Source organism: Salvelinus namaycush, chromosome 32 (assembly GCF_016432855.1).
Source record: "Salvelinus namaycush isolate Seneca chromosome 32, SaNama_1.0, whole genome shotgun sequence".
NCBI lineage: Eukaryota > Metazoa > Chordata > Actinopteri > Salmoniformes > Salmonidae > Salvelinus > Salvelinus namaycush.
Window position 1 is genome coordinate 6,960,241 of NC_052338.1, and position 27,376 is coordinate 6,987,616.

The following is a 27,376-nucleotide window of genomic DNA, read 5'->3' on the forward strand; positions in this document are numbered from 1 at the left end:
CTCATATGAATCTAAAAGTGACTTCAAATGTACATTGAAGATTCCAGTTCCTGCTGTCTCGAGCCGTGGTGTTGGTGGTCTGTTACATAGGATGGAGTGCACTGTACTGGCACATCTATACAGGTCATGAGAGACCTCAACGATGTACAGTGTACAGTAGAATAGAATAGATACTTTATTGTCCAGAATTTATTTCTTTATTTCTGTCTGATATTCTGCCTCCAAGACCTAGTCTCGGGAAATTCCAGACCTAGACATTTTGCCGAGTGTACAACTGAACAATCAAGCTGAAACCTTGTCTGGTATATTCCACTGGGTGTCAGCACTGTCAAGGCAGATGGCAAAATCAACATTTACCTAAAACAATTGCAGTAGACTAGCCTACAATGCTTTTTAGGGTTTGGGGTGAATATATTTTGAAATAATACATGTATTTTTTGTTTTTGTTTGCCACATGGAAAGCTATAGTAATTCCTACTTTTCAAGCAATACATTGTATTTAGATTTCCTTAATGGTTGAGTTGCTAAACTTACAGTAATAGTAGCCTCTATGAGCGTATATGATGTCTTGGCATAAATTGTTCGGCTATTTGAAATATTTGGGGCATACAACTAGACATTATAATTTATTTGATTCGTTCATTCTTAGTGGTGATAATAGTTTGTAGTACGTCAAAATAGAGTGTGGTATGTGAAGGGTATAAATCTATTCAAAGAGGCGGGTTTTCTGATGTTGACACCTTTACTGGGTGTGTACCCGTAAGGAAGTGAGTACTCATTCAGTTCGTAAAAGCGACAGGTAGCCCGCATTATTCTCTGTCGCAAGAAGGGTTCCCGACATCTGGGATGGATTTGTTTAATTTGAGGTCGCTTGTCATTTTGCTGTCAGCTGTTGGTAAGATTAATGAATATATTCATTATTGTTAGGCCTACATTTAATAGTGAATACAAAATACTTTGAGATGTGTTGGCTGGGTTTGTTTTTGTAGGCGCATCAGGAGGTGCATTGCCGTTGTTCTAGTATAATGCCTTTTTCAGACCAATAATAGGCAAACATGATTTCTAACTGTTCGCTAGTCCATTGCATATAGCTTGCTCGTGTCTTGATGTATATCACACACTTGTATGTTGAAGTGAACACCTGCATTCAAACCGGTTTCTCTCAGGATGCTGCAACGGGCAGAGCGTACTGCCAGCCGGCCCCTTGGAGGGAGTACAGGGAAAGAACGTCACGTTCAAAACCATTATCATCCCCACAGATGTAGGCAACTTTATCACAGTATCTTGGAATTTCAACGGTGGTAGTGGAGTTGTACCTGTTGTCACTTCTGCGCCCAAAGGAGAGACAGTTGGCGCTGGTTACGCAGGAAGAGTATCACTGAATTCATCCACCGGCGTATTAAACCTGGGATCCTTGACGGCAAAGGATGGCGGAGACTATGCAGTGACTATGGTCACTAATGCTGCAGTACAGCGCACAGGTGCAACGTTGCTCAGAGTTCTAGGTGAGTACAGAAAGTCGTTGATTGCAAGCATGCGTAAAACGTTCATTGAATGCGTAAATTACCCGAAGTAGCCTACGCATTTTGGCATATGTTTGCCAAAATCAACTTTATTGTTATTTACAACGAACTGTTTTCGTCTATTCTATTTATTCCCAAGTAGGCCCTACCTGTATGATAGGTATGCCCCTCCCCACAAATACATTTTGATGTATAATTGCCCCCAAAATATTTTAAACGAGTTTAAAAAATGGTTCATGTCAAAAGGCAAAAACTATCAAAGTGAGAAATAACCTGAAAAGATGCTTAAGGCTCAGGGTTTTATATCCATCTTAAGGGCGTGGCCCTTTAGCTTGGAAAAGAGGGTTGTTCTTAACCACGACGTTGCGTCTGCACACAGCCCTTAGCCGTGGTATATTGACCGAGGTGGCTTATTGCTATTATAAACTGGTTACCAAAGTGATGATTAGATAAGTAAAAATACATGTTTTGTCATACCCATGGTATAATGGGTATTTTTTTATTTAAAAAAAAAACTTTATTTAACTAGGCAAGTCAGTTAAGAACAAATTCTTATTTTTAATGACAGCCTAGGAACAGTGGGTTAACTGCCTTGTTCAGGGGCAGAACGACAGATTTTTACCTTCGATCTTGCAACCTTGCAACTCTTCGGCTGACATACCACGGCTGTCAGCCATTCAGCATTCAGAGCTCGAACCGCCCACTTTATAATTTACATTTTAGTAATTTAGCAAACGCTCTTATCCAGAGCAACTTACAGGAGCAATTAGAGTTAAGTGCTTTGCTCAAGGGCACATCAAAATATTTTTCACCCTAGTCAGCATTCAAACCAGCAACCTTTCAGTTATTGGCCCAACACTCTTAACCACTAGGCTACCTGCTACAGAGCTAGGAAACAGTGTGTGTGTGTGTGTGTGTGTGTGTGTGTGTGTGTGTGTGTGTGTGTGTGTGTGTGTGTGTGTGTGTGTGTGTGTGTGTGTGTGTGTGTGTGTGTGTGTGTGTGTCACAAGACATTTCCTGGATTGATGCTTATCCATGCCAGGATCACAAATTAGTTTTGCCATATCTCAGCTAGACACATAGTCTATGTGATGCAATTTCTCTTTGGGGGCTTACAGTGCATTCGGAAAGTATTCAGACCCCTTGACCTTTTCCACATTTTGTTACGTTACAGCTTTATTCTAAAATAGATTAAATTTAAAAATGTCCTTGTCAATCTACACACAATATCCCATAATGACAAAGCAAAAACAGTTTAAAAAAAAACAGAAATACCTTATTTACATAAGTATTCAGACCCTTTGCTATGAGACTCGAAATTGAGCTCAGGTGCATCCTGTCTCCATTGATCATCCTTGAGATGTTTCTACAACTTGATTGTAGTCCACCTGTGGTGATTTCAATTGCTTGGACATGATTAGTAAAGGCACACACCTATCTATATAAGGTTCCACAGTTGACAGTGCATGTCAGAGCAAAATTCAAGCCATGAGGTCGAAGGAATTGTGCATAGAGCTCCGGGACAGGATTGTGTCGAGGCACGTATCTGGGGAAGGGTACCAAAAAATGTCTGCAGCATTGAAGGTCCTCAAGAACATAGTGGCCTCCATCATTCTTAAATGGAAGAAGTTTGGAACCACCGAGACACTTCCTTGAGCTGGCCACCCAGCCAAATCGAGCAATCGGGGGAGAAGGGCCTTGGTCAGGGAGGTGACCAAGAATCCGATGGTCACTCTGACAGAGCTCCAGAGTTCTTCTGTGGAGATGCGAGAACCTTCCAGAAGGACAACCAGCACTCCACCAATCAGGCCTTTATGGTAGAGTGGCTAGACGGAAGCCACTCCTCAGTAAAAGGCACTTGGCAGCCCGCTTGGAGTTTGCCAAAAGGCACCTAAAGGACTGTCAGACAATGAGAAATAAGATTCTCTGGTCTGATGAAACCAAGATTGAACAATTTGGCCTGAATGCCAAGCATCACATCTGGAGGAAACCTGGCACCATCCCTACCGTGAAGCATGGTGGTGGTAGCATCATGCTGTGGGATGTTTTTAGCGGCAGTGACTGGGAGAATATTCAGGATCGAGGGAAAGATGAACGTAGCAAAGTCCTTAATGAAAACCTGCTCCAGAGCGCTCTGGACCTCAGACTGGGTTCACCTTCCAACAGGACAACGACCCTAAGCACACAGTCAAGACAATGCAGGAGTGGATTCTGGAAGTCTCTGAATGTCCTTGAGTTGCCCGGCCACAGCCCGAACTTGACCCGATCGAACATCTCTGGAGAGACCTGAAAATATCCTTGCAGCGACGCTCCCCATCCAACATGATAGAGCTTGAGAGGAACTGCAGAGAAGAATGGGAGAAACTCCCCAAATACAGATGTGCCAAGCTTGTAGCGTCATACCTAAGAAGACTCAAGGCTGTAATCGCTGCCAAAGGTGCTTCAACCAAGTACTGAGTAAAGGGTCTGAATACTTATGTAAATGTGATATTTCAGTTCATGTTTTTAAATTTGCAAACATTTTTTTTTTTTTAACTGTTTTTGCTTTGTCATTATGGGATATTGTCTGTAGATTGATGAGGGAAAAACATGTTTTTAATCCATTTTAGAATAAGGCTGTAATGTAACAAAATGTGGAAAAAGTCAAGTGGTCTGAATACTTTCTGAATGCACTGTATGTCAAATTAAATGGGCAATCAGTACATTTTTGGATAAATTAATGATATGTAGCATAGGATTCTTGAAGAAAACAACTTTACTCTACTTACACTACTTGCGCTGTTCTGTGAAGGGAGTAGTACACAGAGATCTTCAGTTTCTTGGCAATTTCTCGCATGGAATAGCCTTTATTTTTCAGAACAAGAATAGACTGACAAGTTTCAGAAGAAAGGTCTTTGTTTTTGTACATTTTAAGCCTGTAATCGAACCCACAAATGCTGATGCTCCAGATGCTCAACTAGTCTAAAGAAGGCCAGTTTTATTGTTTCTTTAATCAGAACAACAGTTTTCAGCTATGCTAACATAATTGCAAAAGGGTTTTCTAATGATCAATTAGTCTTTTAAAATGAGAAACTTGGATTAGCTAACACATCGTGCTGTTGGAACACAGGAGTGATGGTTACTGATAATGGGCCTCTGTACACCTATGTAGATATTCCATAAATAATCTGCCATTTCCAGCTACAATAGTCATTTACAACATTAACAATGTCTACACTGTATTTCTGATCAATTTGATGTTATTTTAATGGACAAAAAATGTGCTTTTCTTTCAAAAACAAGGACATTTCTAAGTGACCCCAAACTTTTGAACGGTAGTGTAGTTTAACTATCGTTCCCCATCAGAATCGAAAATATAAACTTGTTGTACTACAATGTTTGTAAACAAAGTTAATGTCAAACACTATATAGGCGCAGAACATTGTGGAAATTTTCATTTTGATATCGTGGATGGTCAGTCCTTGCATCCATAGCTATGTCTGTGAATTTGAGAGTGGTTACATTTCTCCGGCCCCATCCCTCAGATTTTTACCAAAACAGAAACGCTTATTGTTATTGATTTCCGTTTTTTTATTTTTTACATTGCATAAAAGTACAGAGCTTCATAAATGTATAGCATAAACTACAGTTGAAGAAAGCTATTGGAAAGCTATGCTGCTTTAAAAGTTGATAATCAGGTATTCCCAGTTTTGAGGAAAAGCCTTTCAAAGTTTTCACAGTTGTTAGAGAGCTGTTCTTTGTTTACTCCCATTCGGCATTGTTCACACCCTCTTAAGCCTTAGCCCCACCGTTATCTTTAAAGCTGCACTATTTCCTGGTTTCAAAAATTCTAATAGTTCACCTAATTTCAGTTTATGTGACAAAACAAGCATGTTTAGTGTAGAGAATAATTGTACCATCTAAACCACTGCGAAATATATTTTCCATGAGCAAAAATATTGTATTTTCAGCTGTTTGAAGCTGGTGTACAAAACTGAATATAAAAGATGCAAAAACTAAACTTAACGGGAAGAGAGAAATAGCGCACATGGAATAGATCTACCGCTTCATAGGCTTGCTTTCAATGAGAATGACATAATTCTATAATTCACATTTCTATGTGAATTGGGTCAGATCTCCCAAAAAGTTACATATTGCAGCATTACGAATTCACATAGGGACAGCTGTCCGTCTACAGACGGTTGGCTGACAACGTCACAAAAATTATGATGTGATTCTGAATGGTCAGATAGCTAGCAACAATGACAAGAAGCTGCCATGTGGGGAACCATAGGTGTCTCATTTCAGATCTCGTTCTTGATACCATGTCTTGTTTTGAGTTTGAAAAAAAAACTGATTTCATGATACACTCGTTGGTTCTATTGCAGCCTGTGACATGGCAGACCAATCAGAAGTCATCCCTCTCCATGTCCAGCCCCTCTATTATTTCAACCAATCACGGCTAGTGGGAAAGTTCATGTCTTTTTTCATGCCTTACCAACTAGGCTCGTAATTTAACATTGTTATTAGTATACTGGTTTGTTATTAAGGCGTATGAAAGTTCACATGTTCAAGAAGGCATTTCTGCCCTAAAAAATGCATTTCGATGCAAAAAAATTTTTTTTACTTTGAAATGCCTCTCCTGTAAAGTAGTAATGTCCTTCATTCGCCCCCGTTCACGTGCTGCGCCACATATGGCAATGACGAGTCAGAACTAGAGAAAATGGCTTTCTGGTTATTGCAAAGTGTAAAACCACTAAAAGGTTATATACTATTTTATTAGGTCAGATTAAAATGACCCCTGTGTATTTCTGGTCAGTAAAATGCAGTTTAGTCTATGACATCACAACCATTGAATGAGCACTTGTCCAGTTCACAACATATTCAGAAAGTCTTTGCTGACAACCGGTTATTTACTATTCAGGAGTTTAATGCTTTCGCTCCCTCCCCCTGGTCTTCTACTACCAAATGACATTGCTTAGCCTTAGAGTACAGCTTCATTAATCCGCCACTCTCCCCTCCCTCTGCCTCAAAACGGAAGTACTGACTTAACAGTTACCCTGACGCCCCTTGACCTATTTGTCCATCACGTCACCTCACCCTCCCATTCACCTTCCTCTACCTCCGGCCTCCCCTCTTCAGGACCGGTCTCCGACGTGACCATCACATCCAACCTGAACGAAGCGGTCGAGTTCAACAGCACTGTGGTCTTGACCTGTTCGGCCAAAGGCTCCTCCCTCACGTACAAGTGGCTCAACGGCACCACCCCGCTGGTCACCGACGGGAAGCATGTGACCTTGAGTGCAAACTCCACAGTGCTGACCGTGGCTGGAGTGTTCAGGAAGGATCTGGTCGGACCCATCTACTGCACGGCCTTCAACAATCTAGAGAGCGAGAACAGTGCCCCCTTCAACCTCACTGTCACCTGTAAGTACATATGTTCTTATAGCCTGGTCTGACATCTGTTTGTGCTGTTTCGTCATTGTTATAAAGACAGCACAAACGGATCTGGGACCAGGCTAATATTCTTATCCATTGATTCCACTCACGTCTCTGCCAGGCTATCTGAAATGTTCAGGAAGAGTTTAGTTGAGAGTCTTAGGAGGCTTTGTGTGACTTGGTACACTCCCAGTAGGCATTTCTACACTCGAACCCCTCTTCTGTTTACACCATCCCTGTGGACTGACGCTTATGCTGAAATCACACCAACATTCCGAACTCTAGTTTTATCAACACTTAGATATGATATTGAGCAGTAGATCAATTATTTTGTGTGCTGGATTTAGAATGAGTCAAGCCAGCCGTCTTCTATATTGTAACAGTGAGCGGCGGCTGATCTAAGTCAACCATCCAGATCAGGCTATTACAATGCGGGCGACAGGAACATGCAGTTCAGATAAGATCTACATTTCGTCATAGCCCCTCTGAATAGAGCACCTGGGAGGGGATCGACCTCTCGTCGCTTGTTTTTGTTAAGATTTTATGAGCTGCTACCTTGTGCTTTGCAGCCTTAGGCCTCCGTTAAAAACAGCCGAACTGAACTACTTTCCAATATATTTGCAGATGGGCCAGAAAACATCGCCATGACAGTCACCCCCACCGATGAGGTCCAAAAGAAGGGTTCCAACATTACATTGACCTGCTCAGCCCAGTCTAGCCCTGCGGCTGTGCTTCAGTGGATCCACAATGGAGTCCCGCTCAATGTGATGAGCCCCAAGCTGGTACTGGACAACATTGCCGTGGCACAGAGTGGAAACTACTCCTGCATGGCCAGCAACGCCAAAACCTTGCGATACCTGGAATCCACAACAGCCAAGTTCACTGTAGTAGGTGAGTAGGAGTGGAACCACAAGAGCCAATGAGATATCAAGGTTTTATACATGGATAGGAATGGGTGCTTTAGTGAATACAAAGGGGAATCATGGACAGTATACTGTTAGAGACCTAGAGAGGCAAATCTTGCTCTAGTGGAAAGCAAAGTAGGGAAACTGGTTGTTGTATTCAGTTGAGCTACAGTATTCTACAGGTTCTTGTCAGTAACATGTTTTTCAGATGTTACTCATTACATTTTATTAGACTGACATGTTCTCGTTGAACTGTTATACTAATTACAAGGAAGTTGTTAAAACCCTATCTACATTTGAATGTTTGTTACAGACACTTTTAACACAGTTTCTTTCGAATTTGCCGTTTGTCCTCCAACCATGTCTCAAAGAGATGGTATCAACCGTATTAAGGTGATGCCATGAACAGACAGACTGAAACCTGTTTCCTGGCTCGGTGCCCCTGAAGGCATGACACCAAACACTGAATGGATTCCATATGATTTTGAAGCATGCCGTACAAGTTTCAAACACAGTGACCTCGTATCATGGCAACTTTGTACGTTCCCTCATAGGTTTTTAAAGCTTGTGAAATATGTGCTGCATGCCATGCAGTACAAAGAGTGCATGGCCCTTGTGTGTACTGAAACTGTTCACAACGGGAGACAGACAGTCTACCATTTTGGGAGTGACTAAAACCTGCTCGGTTGGGGGATGGTCTTTCAAAATGCCTTGAGTCCTTGAGTCGGGTGTTGTTTTCTAGAAGGAAGAGGGATTGGGGGATGGGGAATGGGGGGGAGGGGTGATTGTTGCCCATTTAGCAGTCCTTTCAGTTATTCTATGAGTGTTCCCCTGTACTTGGTAAACAGTAGTGACTTTAAGTCCAATTATTCCTTCATGAATCATAGAGTTACACATTTTACTTTTAATGTCTGACTAAAGCTGAGGAAATGGGAATTTGCCTCTGAAAATGTTTGCCATCAAGCCTGACTCGACACTTATTGACCAAAGTATTGGTTAGGCAGTTGTGAGTCACCATTGAGGGCCATGAACTTTGTGTTTAAAATATATTGCCTTGGCATTAGTTTTCCAACACTCATTAGTCTGGAAAGGAGAGATCGAGATCAACAAGACAGTGGTTTCACATGTTGTCCAAAACAAAAAGGCAAGGTTGGCTTTAGTTCCACTTAAAAGTGGTCTAACATGACAGTGAGCATGTTAACTGCATTATCTATTCATGTAGGTCATTTGGTTTTGCTTGGTTGACAGGTTTTTGGTACATCAGCCCATTCAGAAACTCATTGTAAAATAATAACAGTTTATTTGATGTCACATTTTATGGAAACATGGCCTGATATAAGCTGGACAGTGATATAGTAGCTTCCCATTGGCCACAGACGTCAATTCAACGTCTATTCCACGTTAGTTCAACGTCATTTCATTGAAATGATGTGGAAACAACGTTAATTCAACCAGTGTGTGCCCAGTGGTTAGTTAGATGTAATGTCATTAAGGTATAATGAAAGTACAATGTTTTTATTTATTTAGTAGACATCGTCCAATCCATTCAACTGAAATCTAATGATTAGTTCATCAAGCTTCATGTGGTGTTTACGTTGTAAATACTTTAGTACTCTGAAATCTGGTAGTTGTAAGTGAAACCAGCTGTCTTTCAGAGTTATCATCTGGTCTGTGTAAACCCTAACTCAATTTGTCCTCTGTGTTTGTAGAGGCCATATCCGGCGCTAAGATCACAGGCCCCAATGGAACGCTTGTTGCAGGTAACAGCACGGCCAACCTGAGCTGCCAGGCAACCGCCGGCACCGCCGACGCCCGAGTGTGGCTGAAGAATGGCGCGGCCCTGTCTCCTAGCAACAGGGTCGTGTTCTCGGCAGACAAGAGCTCGGTCACGATCAAGCCAGTGCAGAAGGAGGACAGTGGGGAGTACCAGTGCAAGCTGACCAATGCTGTGAGCACAGACTCTGCCAGCCTCAAGATAGTGATCAGCTGTGAGTATAAGGGCCCTCTGACCTCTTCACTGACCCATCAAGGTTAAACAAAGTTAACGTTATATTCTACTGTTACTTTGTTCATAAATGTTACAGTATCCAAAAAGAAAAGCTTTGTATTTCACCTAAATCCATGATAAATTGTCTGTATGCTACAGTGTAGTATTATTTAGGTCAGAATGGCCAAATCCAGGGGAATTTCAAGCATAAAGCTAAAGCTTCTCCTTTCCATGTCACAGTTGGTCCTGAGACTGTGTCCGTGAAGGGGTTAAGTTCCGTAAAGGTGACAGAGCCTGTCATACTGAAGTGTGCCGCGGTCTCTCTCCCTGCTGCCACCTACACCTGGAAGTTCAATGGGACGCTGACCGGCGTGATGACAGCCGAGTACATCATCGAAGCCGCTGTGGACACGAACAGTGGAATTTACACCTGTGAAGCCAGCAACGCCGTCACCGGGCTGAGCACCTCCATTGCCCACAAGCTGTCCGTCAAAGGTTTGATTGTGGAGGCTGTAGTAGTATTCAACCATTTAGCACCATGGCTCTTAGGATGTCTTCTCACCCTAACTGTTATAAGGATATTGTACTTACAAATCATGTGGCACTGTTCACGTTTATCTCGTATGAAGCCGTTGCAGTACTTTGAGATGTTCTGATGATGATGATGATGATGTTAAATGGCTGATTGTTCTTGGGATTCCGCAGAGGAGGGAACACTGGATGATGGTCTGACTCCCGGGCAGATCGCTGGGATCGTCATCGGCGTGCTTATCGCCCTAGTGCTCATCATCGTAGGAGTCCGCTACATGAGACGGAAAAAACCACCGTGAGTTCCCTTGGTTCTACTTTTGATCCACTTATGCTATTCCATAGAAGCCAGTACGGCTCTATTTGCAGACACAGCTGTTGTGTGTATTGATACACAATCTGTCATCGTCTCTAAATACCCTTCCTGTGAATCTACAGTCCTCGCTTTCACTTCTCTCATTCTTTGGCATCCTAGAACTTGTACGCCTGATTGTTACCAAGTACAGTATCTTCACTCTGCTCATAGCATCCAAACTCTCTGCACTCCCAAAGCCCTGTTTCAGGAAAACTCTTTGTAGCTTTTCATATGCGTCCACACAGATAAAGGTACTGATTTTATTGGACAGAGCAAAGAGAGTTAAAGCAGACACGGGCTGACACGCCTCGCACATTCCAGCGTTTGGCAACCGAAATCAATAAAAAAACACCCCTTTCGGGTCATGGGCGTTCTGAACAAGCCAGAGAAGGAGAAATATACCACAGATGTCCTTGCTCAAAACCCTCTTTGTCATTGGATCTCCAGCTTGTTGGAGTACATGTTCACGTTCTCATTCCTCACCCCTTCCTCACTAATAAGAGTGTTGTCAGCAGAGCAGTAGTGCTGAGCAATTTGCGCTTATTGGGATCGGTTCGGTTTCGGTCCAATATAAAAAAATAATCCCGGTTTTCAATTATTTTTTTAAACATTAAATGCACTATGCATTACGTGAGTTGAATGCTGTAACAACACAGAATTAAACAATGAATAAAAGTCCCATGATGGTAATGACTGCCCATTCCCTTATCACTTATTAACCAACATTTATCACTTTACTTTAATAAAATATTTCACTTGTGTGTATTACATGTGTTTTATTTAATTACTTTATTATTTCATTCCAAGTCATCATCTGATCTCTATAGAGCTGCTGCCTATGCCGTCTGACAAAATCACTATATTAGTCAAATCAAATCAAAATCAAATCAAATTGTATTGGTCACATACACATGATTAGCAAATGTTATTGCGGGTGTAGTGAAATGCTTGTGCTTCTAGCTCCAACAGTGCAGTAATATATAACAAGTAATATCTAACAAATTACACAACATACCCAATACACACAAATCTTAGTAGGAATGAATTAAGACTATATACATATTGACGAGCGATGTCAGAGTGGAACGGACTAAGATACAGTAGAATAGTATAGAATACAGTATATACAGTTGAAGTCGGAAGTTTACATACACCATAGCCAAATACAGTTAAACTCAGTTTTTCACAATTCCTGACATTTAATCCTAGTAAAAATCCCTTGTCTTAGGTCAGTTAGGATCACCACTTTATTTTAAGAATGTGAAATGTCAGAATAATAGTAGAGAATTATTTATTTCAGCTTTTATTTATTTCATCACATTCCCAGTGGGTCAGAAGGTTACATACACTCAATTAGTATTTGGTAGCATTGCCTTTAAATAGTTTAACTTGGGTCAATCGTCTCAGGTAGCCTTCCACAAGCTTCCCACAATAAGTTGGGTGAATTTTGTCCCATTCCTCCTGACAGAGCTGGTGTAACTGAGTCAGGTTTATAGGCCTCCTTGCTTGCACACACTTTTTCAGTTCTGCCCACAAATGTTCTATAGGTTTGAGGTCAGTGCTTTATGATGGCCACTCCAATACCTTGACTTTGTTGTCCTTAAGCCATTTTTCCACAACTTTAGAAGTATGCTTGGGGTCATTGTCCATTTGGAAGACCCATTTGCGACCAAGCTTTAACTTCCTGACTGATGTCTTGAGATGTTGCTACAATATATCCACATAATTTTCCTCCCTCATGATGCCATCTATTTTGTGAAGTGCACTAGTCCCTCCTGCAGCAAAGCACCCCCACAACATGATGCTGCCACCCCCGTGCTTCATGGTTGGGATGGTGTTCTTCGGCTTGCAAGACTCCCCCTTTTTCCTCCAAACTTAACGATGGTCATTATGGCCAAACAGTTCTATTTTTGTTTCATCAGACCAGAGGACATTTCTCCAAAAAGTACGATCCCCATGTGCAGTTGCAAACCGTAGTGTGGCTTTTTATGGTGGTTTTGGAGCAGTGGCTTCTTCCTTGCTGAGCGGCCTTTCAGGTTATGTCGATATAGGACTCGTTTTACTGTGAATATAGATACTTATGTACCTGTTTCCTCCAGCATCTTCACAAGGTCCATTGCTGTTGTTCTGAGATTTATTTGCACTTTTTGCACCAAAGTACCTTCATCTCCAGGAGACAGAACGCGTCTCCTTCCTGAGCTGTATGACGGCTGCGTGGTCCCATGGTTTTTATACTTGCGTACTATTGATTGTACAGATGAACGTGGTACCTTCAGGCATTTGGAAATTGCTCCCAAGGATGAACCAGACTTGTGGAGGTCTACAATTTTTTTTATGAGGTCTTTGCTGATTTCTTTAGATTTTCCTATGATGTCAAGCAAAGAGGCACTGAGTTTGAAGGTAGGCCTTGAAATACATCCACAGGTACACCTCCAATTGACTCAAATGATGTCAATTAGCCTATCAGAAGATTCTAAAGCCATGACATCATTTTCTGGAATTTTCCAAGCTGTTTAAAGGCACAGTCAACTTAGTGTATGTAAACTTCTGAGCCACTGGAATTGTGATACAGTGAATTATAAGTGAAATAATCTGTCTGTAAACAATTGTTGGAAAAATTGCTTGTGTCATGCACAAAGTAGATGTCCTAACCGACTTGCCAGAACTATAGTTTGTTAACAAGATATTTGTGGAGTGATTGAAAAACAAGTTTTAATGACTCCAACCTAAGTGTATGTAAACTTCCGACTTCAACTGTACATATGAGATGAGTAATGCAAGATATGTAGACATTAAGTGACTAAAATACCGTAGAATAGTATAGAATACAGTGCCTATAGGCAGCAGCCTCTAATGTGCTAGTGATGGCTATTTAACAGTCTGATGGCCTTGAGATAGAAGCTGTTTTTCAGTCTCTCGGTCCCAGCTTTGATGCACCTGTACTGACCTCACCTTCTGGATGATAGTGGGGTGAACAGGCAGTAGCGCGGGCGGTTGATGTCCTTGATTATCTTTTTGGCCTTCCTGTGACTTATTTCCTTCTTCAAAGTCAATAAGGCATACTTTTATGACTGCTGAATACAAAGTCAATAAGGCATACTTTTATGACTGCTGAATACAAACTATCAATCACTTATATCATGTGTTTTCAGGTACCTCGCTAACCAACTGCTTTCTATCCCTCTCGATCGTGCGTGCATTCTTCTCTCCTCTCCGTGTCTGCCTGACAGAAACATACAGGCGCGCAGTGGATTATGGCCATTGTAGTTTAGGGCAGCAAACGTGGTAATTAACTATGTCGAATTTTGTCTTCTTGGAAACTACAGCTCCTTACTACACCGCACAGTTCGGGCTTGATCTGATTGATCTCTAGAGAAACTACGCAATGTGCGCACAGAAAAAACCCCGAAGGAGATGGAACTCAAATAATTGAACCTTGAACATCAATAGACAAGAACAGCTCAAGGACAGAACTACCTACGTTTAAAAAAAGACACATATAGCCTGCATATCAATGCATACATACAAACTATCTAGGTCAAATAGGGGAGTGGTGTTGTGCCACGAGGTGTTGCTTTATCTGTTTTTTGAAACCAGGTTTGCTGTTTATTTGAACAATATGAGATGGACGGAAGTTTCATGCAATAAGGGCTCTATATAATACTGTACGCTTTCTTGAATTTGTTCTGGATTTTGGGGACTGTGAAAAGACCCCTGGTGGCATGTCTGGTTGGATAAGTGTGTGTGTCAGAGCTGTGTGTAAGTTGACTATGCAAACAATTAGGAATTTTCAACACATTAATGTTTCTTATAAAAAGAAGAAGTGATGCAGTCAGTCTCTCCTCAACTCTCAGCCAAGAGAGACTGGCATGCATAGTATTAATATCAGCCCTCTGATTACAATTAAGAGCGATACATGCCACTGTTCTGGGCCAGCTGCAGTTTAACAAGGTCTTTCCTTGCAACACTGGACCACACGACTGGACAATAATCAAGATTAGACAAAACTAGAGCCTGCAAAACTTTCCTTTTGGAGTGTGGTGCCAAAAAATCAGAGCATCTCTTTAATACGGCCAGTCCTCTCCCCATATTTACAACCATTGAATCTATATGTTTTGACCATGACAGTTTACAATTTTTACATTTTACATTTAAGTCATTTAGCAGACGCTCTTATCCAGAGCGACTTACAAGTTGGTGCATTCACCTTATGATATCCAGTGGAACAACCACTTTACAATCTAAGGTAACGCCAAGTAATTTAGTCCCTCAACTTGTTCAACAGCCACACCATTCATTACCAGATTCAGCTGAGGTCTAGAACTTAATAAGGAATGATTTGTACCAAATACAATGCTCTTAGTTTTAGAAATGTTCAGTACCAGTTTATTACTGGTCATCCATTCCAAAACAAACTGCAACTCTTTGTTAAGGGTTTCAGTGACTTCATTAGCTGTGGTTGCTGATGCGTATATGGTTGAATCATCAGCATACAGTACATGGACACACGTGCTTTGTTTAATGCCAGTGGCAGGTCATTGGTAAAAAACAAATAGAGGACATAGAGAGCTGCCCTGCGGTACACCACACTTTACATGTTTGACATTAGGGAAGCTTCCATTAAAGAAAACCCTCCGAGTTCTATTAGATACTGTAGCTCTGAATCGACGATGTGGCAGAGGTTGAAAAGCCATAACACATACGTTTTGTCAACAACAGGTTATGGTCAATAATATCAAAGGTTGCACTGAAATCTAACAGTACAGCTCCCACAATCTTCTTATTATCAATTTCTTTCAACCAATCATCAGACATTTGTGTCAGTGCAGTACATGTTGAGTGCCCTTCTCTATAAGCATGCTGAAAGTCTGTTGTTAATTTGTTTATAAAGAAATATCATTGTATTTGGTCAAACACTATTTTTTCCAACAGTTTGCTAAGAGCTGGCAGCAAGCTTATAGGTCTGCTGTTAGAACCAGTAAAGGCCACTTTACCACTCTTGGGTAGCGGAATTACTTTGTCTTCCCTCCAGGCCTGAGGACAAAGACTTTCCTCTAGGCTCAGATAAAACATTTGACAGATAGGAGTCGCTATAGAGTCAGCTACCATCCTCAGTAGCTTTCCATCTAAATTGTCAATGCCAGGAGGTTTGTCGTTATTGATCGATAACATACATTTTTCCACCTCTTCCACACTAACTTTACAAAATTCAAACTTGCAATGATTTTCTTTCATTATTTGTTTTTTTATGCATGAATACAATCGCTCACTGTTCGTTGTTGGCATTTTCTGCCTAAGTTTGCCCACTTTGCCAATGAAATAATAATTAAAATAATTGAATTTGTCTTTCTTTTCTTTTTTTAATCTTTTTTTTACCTCGTTTTCTCCCTAATTTTGTGGTATCCAATTGGTAGTTACAGTCTTGTCTCATTGCTGCAACTCCCGTACGGACACGGGAGAGGTAAAGATCGAGAGCCGTGCGTCCTCCGAAACACAACCCAACCAAGCCACACTGCTTCTTGACACAATGTCCACTTAACCCGGAAGCCAGTTGCTCCAATGTGTCGGAGGAAACACCATGCACCTGGCGACCGTGTCAGCGTGCACTGCCCCCGGGCCGCCTCAGGAGTCGCTAGTGTACGATGGGACAAGGACATCCCTGCCGGCCAAACCCTCCCCTAACCCGGACAACGCTGGGCCATTTGTGTGCCGTCCCATGGGTCTCCCGGTCGCGGCCGGCTTGACAAAAGCCTGGACTCTAACCCAGAATCTCTAGTGCCTTAGACCACTGCGCCACTCGGGAGGCCGAATTTGTCTTTCTGCCCATAATTTAATTTAAAGTACTCCAAAGTTTTATTCCATCATTCTTTATATCAATGATATTGGCTTCTTGATACAGTTTCTTCTTCTTTTTATTGAGTTTAGTCACATCATTTCTCAATTTGCAATAAGTAAGCCAGTCAGATGTGCAGCCAGACTTATTAGCCACTCCTTTTGCCCCATCTCTTTCGTCCATACAGTTTTGCAATTCCTCATCAATCCATGGAGCCTTAACAGTTCTAACAGTCAGTTTCTTAACAGGTGCATGTTTATCAATAATTGGAAGAAGCAATTTCATAAATTCATCAAGTGCAGCGTCTGGATGCTCCTTATTAATCACATCAGACCGACAAATATTTCATCCACATAAGAGTCACAGCAAAATATTTTGTATGATCTCTTATACACTATTTTAGGCCCAGCTGTTGGAACTTTGGCCTTCCTGGATATAGCCACTATATTGTGATCACTGCATCCAATGGGTACAGATACAGCTTTAGAACAAAGTTCTACAGTATTGTTAAAAATGTGATCGATACATGTGGATGATCTTGTCCCTGTAGTGTTTGTAAACACCTTGGTAGGTTGATTAATAACCTGAACCAGATTACGGGCACTGGTTACAGTAAGAAGCTTCCTCTTGAGAGGACAGCTTGATGAAAACCAGTCAATATTCAGGCCCCCAAGAAAGTAGACCTCTCTGTTTACATCACATACACTATCAAGCATTTCACACACATTATTTAGATACTGACTGTTAGCACTTGGTGGCCTATAGCAACACACCAAAAGAAAAGTCTTTAGATGTGCCGAGTGAACCTGCAACCACAACACTTCAATAACACTTGACTTAAGATCTGCTCTTAGCATTACAGGGATATGGCTCTGAATATATACAGCAACACCTCCCCCATAAGCATTTCTGTCTCTTCTATAGATGTTATATCCTTGTTATGCTACTGATGTATCATCAAATGAACTATCTAAGTGAGTCTCAGAAATGGCTAATATATGAATGTTATCTGATGTTAGCAAGTTATTGATATCATTAACCTTATTTCTAAGGCTAAATATATTAATATGGGCTATTTTCAGCCCTTTCCTGGGTAGCTTATCAGAGATAGACATAATACTGAAAAGAGCAAACAAAGCAAGAGAAAAAAATATACATTCAGCAGTCCATTAATCAGTTGGTGTGTGTGTACTGCGGGGTTGAAGCTACGAACCCATAGGCTTGGCTCTCTCATCCCTTCCAGGCTTCTGGGAGGGAGGGTGGACAATGAGCCTGTCATAACGGATCTAAGCAATGTCCCCACGTGCTCTGGCAGCTTTCATGGCTGGGATCAGTTCTTTCCACTTCTGGCACACAGCTTCAGGATAGTCCTCGTTGAGGAAGATCTACGTTCCTCTCAAGTTCTTGGCTCTTTCCAGAACAGCTTCCTTGTCCTTGAACCTCAGGAACTTGACCACTATTGGCCTGGGCCTATCACCTGGGCCGGTGGTGGGTTTTCCAGTCCTGTGGGCGCGCTCCACCTCAATCTTCCTGTGGTCCATCTTCAATTTCTCAGAGATCATTTCCCTCACTTTGTCCTCAGACTCCGTCCAGGTCTCATGTGGAGATTCTGCAATTCCATCCACAACCATGTTGTTCCGCCTTGATTGTCCCTCGAGATAGTCTGATTTATCTGTCATTGTTATCATGGGTTCACACACAGAACTGATGTCCTCTCTCAATGACTTACAGATTGTTGTCATCTTGCCGTTCTCCAGTTTCAACTCATCGTGCTGACCCTGGGAGAACTGCAACCTGTTCTTCAGGTCCTGGGCCTCTCTGGTCAGGTCGTCCATTCTTTTATTAGTAGAATCCACGAGTATTTGGACAAAACACTTGAAGCTATTTTGTTGTTGTTGTAATAACTGCTTGTAGGTCTTTTTTTTGTTCGTTTAAAAGAACTTTCACGTGTGATAGAGAGACACCACTGTCCTCAACGGTACTCCCGCCGGCTTTGGTCTTTGTCGTGGTCGCTAGCAACGTAGGTTACGCTGTTACTCCTCACAGTTCCAGACAGAGCAGGTCACAGGGAAGATTGAAAACAACAAAAAGCAGGGATCTAGACAGCCAAAAATCCCAGGCACAATGAGTAACCGCGTTGCGGGCTGCGTTCAAGACAAACCCGCTAGCTAGCAGCTAGGCTAGCAGCGACGCCAAAAGCTCCTCAGACCCGTCCTTGGTCGGCAGGGTCACTGGAAAGAGACAAGCTGTCCCAGCACCTGATCCCAACTGCGTCGCGGGATTCAAACTAAGAAGCTAGCTACCAAGAACTTTCCAATACACTTTCAAACAAACTTTTCAAACAAACAAAACCGAGCTCTGCCTCGTTCCACATTCAACAGGAAGTGACGCTATGTTAAAACAAGGAAAGGGAAATAAAGTTACATGGATTTCTGATGCAAATGTGAACCCAACCACCTTCATCCAGACAGGAAGATGAGCCCGCAGATAACCAACCAGCATGATACGCATTTCTAACCGCTTGCTCTGTTTCACCCGAAAGTGCAGACTTCCTACCAGAGAACTAACAAGCTGACAGCCAGTGAACAAGGGGAATGCAGTATGTTGTTGAAAGCAGATGCCTGGTTGGTCAGGTTTAGACCGCCCTGTGTGCACAACTGGGTTCACACACAGCTGCACACTTGTTTAATTGGGAGAGTGACTGACTGGCGGGTGCAAAGGCAGATACTGTTTCCTGATTAGTGTGATAAGTGGCTGCACAGCAGGCCAGGCCCCTATGTAAAATGGGGATTAGCGATTTACAGATGCTGACATTGTAGGTTTCTGGTAAAGGTCACTCTTTAAAGTGAGCAGATTTTTTTTCCCACCGGTTGAGCATATAAATGTCTGTCTCAGGTATACACTGAATCTGTTTAACCATGTTCTGATATACGTTACTGGACACTTTTACAGAGTATCCAAGTGATTTAAGCAACTAAGATATGATTCTGTTGATATTGGCTAGATCAATACCATGACGACATGTATACAGTAGATAAGTGTTCGAAAGATCGGCGTGTGTTTATCCTGGCTCTTTCTACTCCTTCTGCCTGGCCTTGTCAGCCTGGATCAACGCTGTGGGTTTCAGTATTTTGAAACACAGTCGGAGCACATTCCAACACTCTCTCTAGCCTCAAACTCAGGAGCGGAAGATTCCATCTCAACAGCGGGGTCCGCCACTTTTCGCTCCTCTCTGAATCCTCTAAAGATAACAAGCTGTCTGGGCGTGGTGCCCCTGAGCAGTGGAACGGACCCTTCCAGCCGAGCTTAAGCCTCTCTCCTCATTTCTGACGGACTAGAGAGGTGGACATAGAGTCAGCGGAACAATGATTAGATAAGGGGAAGATATGCTCTTCTGTAACGTCCACAATTGTAAATTGTTCTTCCCAGGATAGTCACTGGGGATAGGGGAGATGCTGAGTTGAGAGTATGATTGGAATGTCACCGTCGTGTCTGCACAGGTCTCTCTCTCTCTTTCTGTCCATCTCCCTCTTCTTCTCGCCTCATCTGTCTTTTTGCTGTCTGTCACTCTTTCTAATGTTCTTACTCTACAATCCTCTCTTCCACTTGGCTTCCTCTTTAAGTCACAGTGGCAGGTAAGAGAGGACAATTTCCTCCATACGGTTTGTCCTGAGGGCCATTCCACACGGACACATTCATATTTCTGTGAAGGCATGCCGTAATTCAGCCGTAGTACTGGTACACGGGCACATCTGCAGGATCAAAGCGAAGACCGCCAAGTACCCGTAGTTGATATTGTAGTTATTGAGTCGTCCTCTTCCTGTGTTGTCTACTGCTCTTATCAATGGCGTACAACTAGGCTAAATGCTCAGATGCTTTCTGAGATGAGATCCCAGCATTAAAAAGGTTACAGTATCTACCAACACTGCTCGTGTTCGTCGGGGCATTAGGGTCTGTTCATTAACCCTTTACACTCGTGGGAATTGGCCTATATGGATAGAGGTAAATAGAAATGTCGATTTTATGTGCATTTTACATTAACTGTACTTTTCTCCGCATTTGTTGTTATCGAAATCTATAAATACTCTGGATATATTCAGTAACATGATAAGAATATTAATGGAAAAAAATGTGTGTAGGTGCAACATAAGACACAAAGAAAATGAAAATTGTTTGAGGTCTAACTGGTGTACACCTCTCCAAAGTGTGCACAGTTCCTAAGCAATGTCAATGCACTTTTATGACTCAAAGAAGAGTCTTCAACTATACTGCCCTACCAAGCAAAATAGCAGTAACTGCTCATAGGGTGAAACTGAGAAAAATTACTTCAAAGTTGTTTTATTGTCCAGCCAAATGAACTGTAGGCAGATCATTGGATGTGTGGTTATCTGTCTTACTATGAGTTTATTTTTTATTAATATTGGACCCTGACCTCTGACATGACCTTTGACCCTAGACGGCATTTACTGCCTTGTTTGGTACAACCCTCTGGAATACGTTTCCATTTGAAAAAGTTCTTTTTACACAGGCTTGTGTTAACATATTTATTTGTATTTATTTTGTGGCTGTCAGTGTCATATAGTTTGATACTTGTGTCACCAAAGAACAATAAATAATACCAAGGTAAACTGTACACACTGCAGCAAAAAGCTCAGTGAAACCAAGGTAAAAGGCAATAACTGATGTGAGTGATGGCAGTTTGTGCCTTTTTCCAGTTACTGCAAACATGAACCCCCATTTTCTCCATAACACAACACAATGGAGGCAGGATATGATATTTGTCTACATGATAAAGCATATATTTAATGTATAACAAATGTAAATAACACATTTTTGACCAAATGTGCAGTTACTGCTCTTTTGCTTGGTACGGCAGTATAAGGTGCTATTTTGAACTCTCCTAGCTGTACTGTTGAGGAACTAGAGCAAGCAGACTTGTTTTGTTTGGAACACTGCCCTGCATCCCCGCCATCACACAATTACTGTTGGTGTTTACACATTCCAAAAACAGTCCATTATAAATCGCAATCTTGTCATGTAGGCATCATTTGAAAGCGTGTTCTATTGCCACCATGGCTAGCTAAGTTACAAAATACGATGTTATAGCGTTAGGCTTCCACAAGGCAATTCAGAGAAGCAGATCGTAATGTTGGTAGGCATAGAATAGAGCCACGAGGGCATTCAGATGCGTATTCCCCGCCAAATTTCTTCACAATACGACAAACAGGCCCATTCTGTTCAGAACAGCCAGCGTATGATGCCATGTCATCTTGTAACTGTACATTTTAAGCATTGTGATCATAAACGTTGCCAATTAAGAAAGGCCTCCCGAGTGGCGCAGCGGTCTAAGGCACTGAATCGCAGTTACTGTACAGCCACTGCATTCCAATTTAGGCGGTTATCAGTGTCAAAATCTGCCATTTTCAACCCGTATATGGGGTAAAAGTGTAAAAGAGCTACCTATGGGCATTCCATCAAAGAAATGAGGCGACACAATTCCTCTGAAATGATAGCTGCCTGTCTATATTTGTTGCTGTCATGTGGGTATATGACCTAAAATCAAGTCATTCAGGATGTCAAAGCAAAGTTATCATCCCCAGAACAGTGAGGCGTCTTGTTTCCTCAAATCCCTTCAAAGAGAGGTCATCGTTCCACTAATCGCCACTATTTTCTTTCACGTTCTGTTTCAGGATCGAGTCGCCATACTAGAAGAGAGCCCCGAGGAAAGCTGGTAAGTCGCTCTGTGATAACTCCATACTATCCTCACGTTGTTTGCGTTCCCTTGTCAGGCGATGCAAGCTAGCATTATCCTCTGTTGTAACAGCCGTTATCAAGGCTGTCTCCAGAGCCTGGGACAAACATATTCTTGTTGATGACATTCTTATTGCATTGTGTCCGAAGAAATATAGCTACCATTCTATGGTGCCACTCCCTATCACACAAGTCTGACCTGAAAGGCCTCTGCCTTTCAGATAAGAATGTTGACTTTACACATACTGTAGGGAGTGGGCACCAAGTCCGATTCTGGCATAGCTACAGAAAATCTGTGTGCTTCTTTCATCTGAATGAACAAGTAAGGCAAAGATCCTCATTTGGGCTATTAGCATTTTGTGAGTTGAAGTAGAACAAAAGCCAGTAGATACTGTATAGCCTAACTATTGCCAATGTTCACCTAAGAGGTGAAAGACTTTCAGATGAGGGATGATGGAGAAAAAAAAGTCATTTAACTTCAGAAGTTGTTCTTTTTTACTGCAGTGTTCTTAGTGATAAACTATAAGTCATGTGACCCCTTTCTTCTTGCTCACAGGAGCTATCAGCCCAAAGATTCAGCCAATTATTCCCCTCAAGATCCATCTCTGCAGTCGGGAAGACCAATCAGGTGGAAACCTCCCCCAGGTCGGTCCAGCGATACAAACTTTTCATCACAAAGCCCACATAACCACAGGGGTCACAACATCCCTCTCTAGGAGCTGGTCATCTCCTTTGAAAATGGTGGTGTGTCTGGGACTCTGGGTCCTTGTGCTTGGATTGGACCGGAAAGCTCCAACGCATCTATTCCGTCTAACATCTCTCTGTCTGTATGGACTTATTTTCCTTCACACACCTTCCCTCCTCTCCATCCAGCCCATTGGCTAAGGTGAGCAGCTTCCACCACTCCCTGGGATGCTGACCTCCTTCGCAAAACAGAGGAATGTCATCGCTTACATCAATTTCTCCACATATTCCTTAGGAAATTAAATGCATAGACTTGAGCGATGGTGATGCCCTGTCCGTAACGAATGATCCTTTCAGCTTTGAGAAACTGGAGGAGGATTTAGTGGGGGCAATATAATGTAGAAGATTGTAAGGCTTAGTCACTTGGTCACTCCTCACTGATCACAACATCAAGGCGAATGGGCAAATATCGTCTGAAACTTTCAAACACCTGACGGACACAGGTTCATAAATCTGACGTTACCACCACCGTGTCTCTGCTTGATCCAAAGGGCAGCTTTTTTTTCCTTTTCTTTTTTTACATCTGCAAGATCTGCTCGTAAGAGCTTCATGTCAAAACAGCAAAGACAAGATTCAACACGCAGCAAATGTTAGGGGGAGAAAGAAAAAAAGGTAAGAATGTTTTTGTGGGCAAAGACGTTCTTTGGTTTTGGAGGGAAAATGTGTGTGAGTCAGGGCTGTACTAATGAGTTTCGTTATTTGTTGTATTCCACTTTTCAAATGGATCCATCGTTGAAATTTGAATATTCCTTGTATTATTTTGGCTTTTGTAGTATAATCCCCCAAAAATACAAAAAGTATGTTTTTAGGACCATAAATTAACAACTGCCATTTTATGTTAACTGTAACACAACCCCTTTTTACCTACTTCTTAGCTTTGTGAAAAATGACATCCCTTGTTTTCAGTCACTAGTATTTATTTTTTTGAAACCTTAGTTGAATACATTGAGCTGATGCTGTGTTTTGTTTTATCCAATGAATGATAATGAGTAGTTTGACAGCACACATGGTTGTGTGACTGGGCGTCACACACACCTTCAGTTAGAACACACAGTACTATGGGTTGAGTCCATTATCTGTTGTGTTTTCTCCCACACTTTAAAGTCAATGGGGGGGGGGGGGGGTTTAATGGCATGAACAGTACAAGGTTGTTACTCTTGTAGGCCTGGTAATGTTAATGCCACTTGACCGCGGAACGGGTTTATTTTGTGGTTCGACCTACTCTGTTAAACCATGCAATTATATACAGCATTCAGTCTAATGAAACAGAAAGACACACACATAAAGACAGATACACAGACACCAGAACTTGAACACAGTAACCAAATAGATCCATTGGTCTAACCACTGCATTTGATATAGTCATATGGCTCATTTAGTTCATTAGTAGATTTACGGAGTACAAATGAGATTGTTGCGTTTTTGTCTAGTTGGTTTAATTCTTGAAGATGACCAGGGAGAAATCGACAACTTTACCTGAACAGTTTTTTTTTTACTGTTAAAGGGATAGACCAGCTCAAATGAAAAATGGCACATCATTAAACTGCTCCCTTTGTAAATATGATTTACTTCATGTAAATGTGAACTGTAATGAACATTGTATTTTTTAGGCTTGACATTCTGTCATCTATTTGGGGTTTCTTGCTCAATCTTAATTTGAATATTTCAAAATGTCATACATTTTCTCAGGTTGTTTACAATAATGCGTATTATTCTTTAACGACTGAACTGCCTATATTCATGAATCATTTTCTCTTTGTATAGACACGCCTCTGAGATGTTTGTTTTAGTTTATTTATTCTTCTGTTGCTACTGCCATTTGCTTTTGTTACAGTCTGGTTTATTTCCAAATTGAACTTTACTTCCTGTGTCTAGCTAGCCAACCCCAGTCTCTCTCTCTCTCTCTCTCGCTCTCGCTCTCCCCCCCCCCCCCCCCCCCCCCCCGCGCTCTCTATCTCTCCTATTTGTTCCTGGGATTTGGAATGACACAACATAAAGGCGGACCAACGGTTCATTTTTTAAATCCTCTTTACTGGTGAGATAATCAAGAGGATTTCTCTGTGTGTGTGTGTGTGTGTGTGTGTGTGTGTGTGTGTGTGTGTGTGTGTGTGTGTGTGTGTGTGTGTGTGTGTGTGTGTGTGTGTGTGTATGCAATGGTGTTCTCCTCTCCTGCCCCACCAGTCTCCCTGTTTCTTCACAGGTATACCTCAGAAAGAAAGAAAGAATGTAAAGACCTGCTTTAACAACACAGAGACAAGGAATCCCTGTGGTGGGCAGGTTGTGTGCTCAGGGTGGGAAACCGACACCCTGAGCACAGGGGTGGGTTAATTAAAGCATCCATATTTTATCCGAACCACATTTACATTTGAACTGGATTAGAAACCACACATTTACATTTGACCTGGATTTGATCCTCTTGTAAACACATTCATATAAAATGAGCTAACCTGTCTGAATTAGGTCTACTGTTGAGTGCAGTTAGAATGGGAATATGAATGCGCAGATGAACAAACACTACAAGGTGCAGGAGGTGCTTGGTAGTGACCAGGCTATCAAGTTCATTTTCCTTGAGTCAACAATGGCTTTTTTTTTCTTTTTTTTTACTGTTGGTCTGGTTGGGTGTTAAAACAATGGGACAATTGTGTAACACTGTACTTGAATGTAAAAGAAAACTCAATAAAATGTACGTGTACAAAAATATCCCTGGTTCCCTTTTATGTCGTAAGATTTCAGCACATCTAGGATCTCAAGCTTTTTGTTGTTAGTGTATTAGGTTTCTTGGGTTAAACGTGCTGTGCATTTATAACAACAGTGTGTCATAAGGCACGGCATCAAATCTACTGAATGTAGAATGTTTCTGAGCAATTATCTTGAAAATGAAAGTCAAGAGGAGTTTGTATGCTTCCTTAATAACTTGATTGTAACATGTAACATTGAGTTGGGGTTTAAATGTACTTTAAAAAACGCTGTCACTGTCAGGAAGGTGTGCCTGCATAGGAGATATTAGCTCATGAATAAGTCTGCTTGGCAGATCGAGTGAATGTTTGTCTCACCCGTGAACAGTGTAGGCGAAAGAATAGTCCACAGTTACAAATGAGGACTTTCAGGTTTTTCTCATTATGCCACTGGGACATGGCAGCCTTGAGAGAGGAAGGTGGGGAGGTTTCGGTGCTATGACTGTAACTCACCAACCTGGCTTACTGCAGATCAGGGCTGTAATTACCGTACCCTGTAATCATGCTCAGACTGGCCAATCTGTGTCTCCGTTTTTTTTTTTTTGTAGTCGGCACATTAATATGGTTGTAACCTTGTAAAGTCCAAATGTATGCAACTTCACATTGTTCCTTGTGAAAATGTTCTCCTTTTTTTTTTTTTTTTTTACAAAGTAGCTTTTAAGTTTCCTTGTTTGTGTGCTTGTTTTCACCGACCAAAGAATTGAGAAACAGTGAAGAAATCAATTTTGAACAAAATTATAGTGTAATATGTGGAAATAACTTGCATGTTCAATTATATTTTGTGATGGAATGTGTGAGTCATCATGAACTTTAACTGTGTGTATATCTGTCATAGCTATGAGTAAACCGCCAACCGTCTGTTATATGCGCACAGGAAAATAGATTGTGAGCGTAGAGAAGAAAAAATACATGTTTATAACTGATAATTGATCGCATGGTGCAAGAATGACAGCAATTAATTGACTATTGAATGTTTTGATGGACACAGCTTTGTAGAACCAAAACATACATTGCCTATGCTCAACAAACGCGAACTCGAGAACAAATCGTTGTAGGGGCTGCAGTTCGCGAACGACTGTGCTTAACACCTTGCCTGGCTACCCAGACTTGTTCCGACCAAACACTACGCCATGCTCACGGATGTTAGTTTCTTCTCCGGAATGAGAAGTATGTAGCAAACGACAGAGCAGCGGAAGAGTCGTCAGGCTACTTATTACCCTCACGGCAGTCAAGCAATGCATTCCGCCAAAAGTCGTAAACAATCTAGTCCAGTTGCAGCCACAACTAGACCTTGTTTCAGATGTATCAATAAATAATCTTATACACTGAACAAAAATATAAACGCAACGTGTAAAGTTTTGGTCCCATGTTTCATGAGCTGAAATAAAAGATCCCAGAAATGTTTCATACTCACAAAAAGCTTATTTCTCTCAAACTATGTTCACAAATTTGTTTACATCCCTGTTAGTGAGCATTTCTCCTTTGCCAAGATAATCCACCCACCTGACAGGTGTGTGATATCAAGAAGCTGATTAAACAGCATGATCATTACACAGGTGCACCTTGTGCTGGGGATGATAAAAGACTGCTCTAAAAT

General features: G+C 41.7%; 1 protein-coding gene across 1 annotated transcript; it reads left to right on the forward strand.

The window, feature by feature from the left end:
- Positions 1 to 794: 794 nt before the first annotated feature.
- On the forward strand, positions 795 to 25,736 carry LOC120027483 (carcinoembryonic antigen-related cell adhesion molecule 1-like). The gene is made up of 9 exons (XM_038972432.1): positions 795 to 895; positions 1,167 to 1,505; positions 6,645 to 6,929; positions 7,566 to 7,832; positions 9,556 to 9,834; positions 10,074 to 10,328; positions 10,539 to 10,659; positions 22,240 to 22,280; positions 22,857 to 25,736. The coding sequence occupies exons 1-8, from the start codon at positions 847 to 849 to the stop codon at positions 22,256 to 22,258; spliced, it is 1,614 nt and encodes a 537-aa protein (XP_038828360.1). The 5' UTR covers positions 795 to 846; the 3' UTR covers positions 22,259 to 22,280; positions 22,857 to 25,736.
- The last annotated feature ends 1,640 nt before the right edge of the window (positions 25,737 to 27,376 follow it).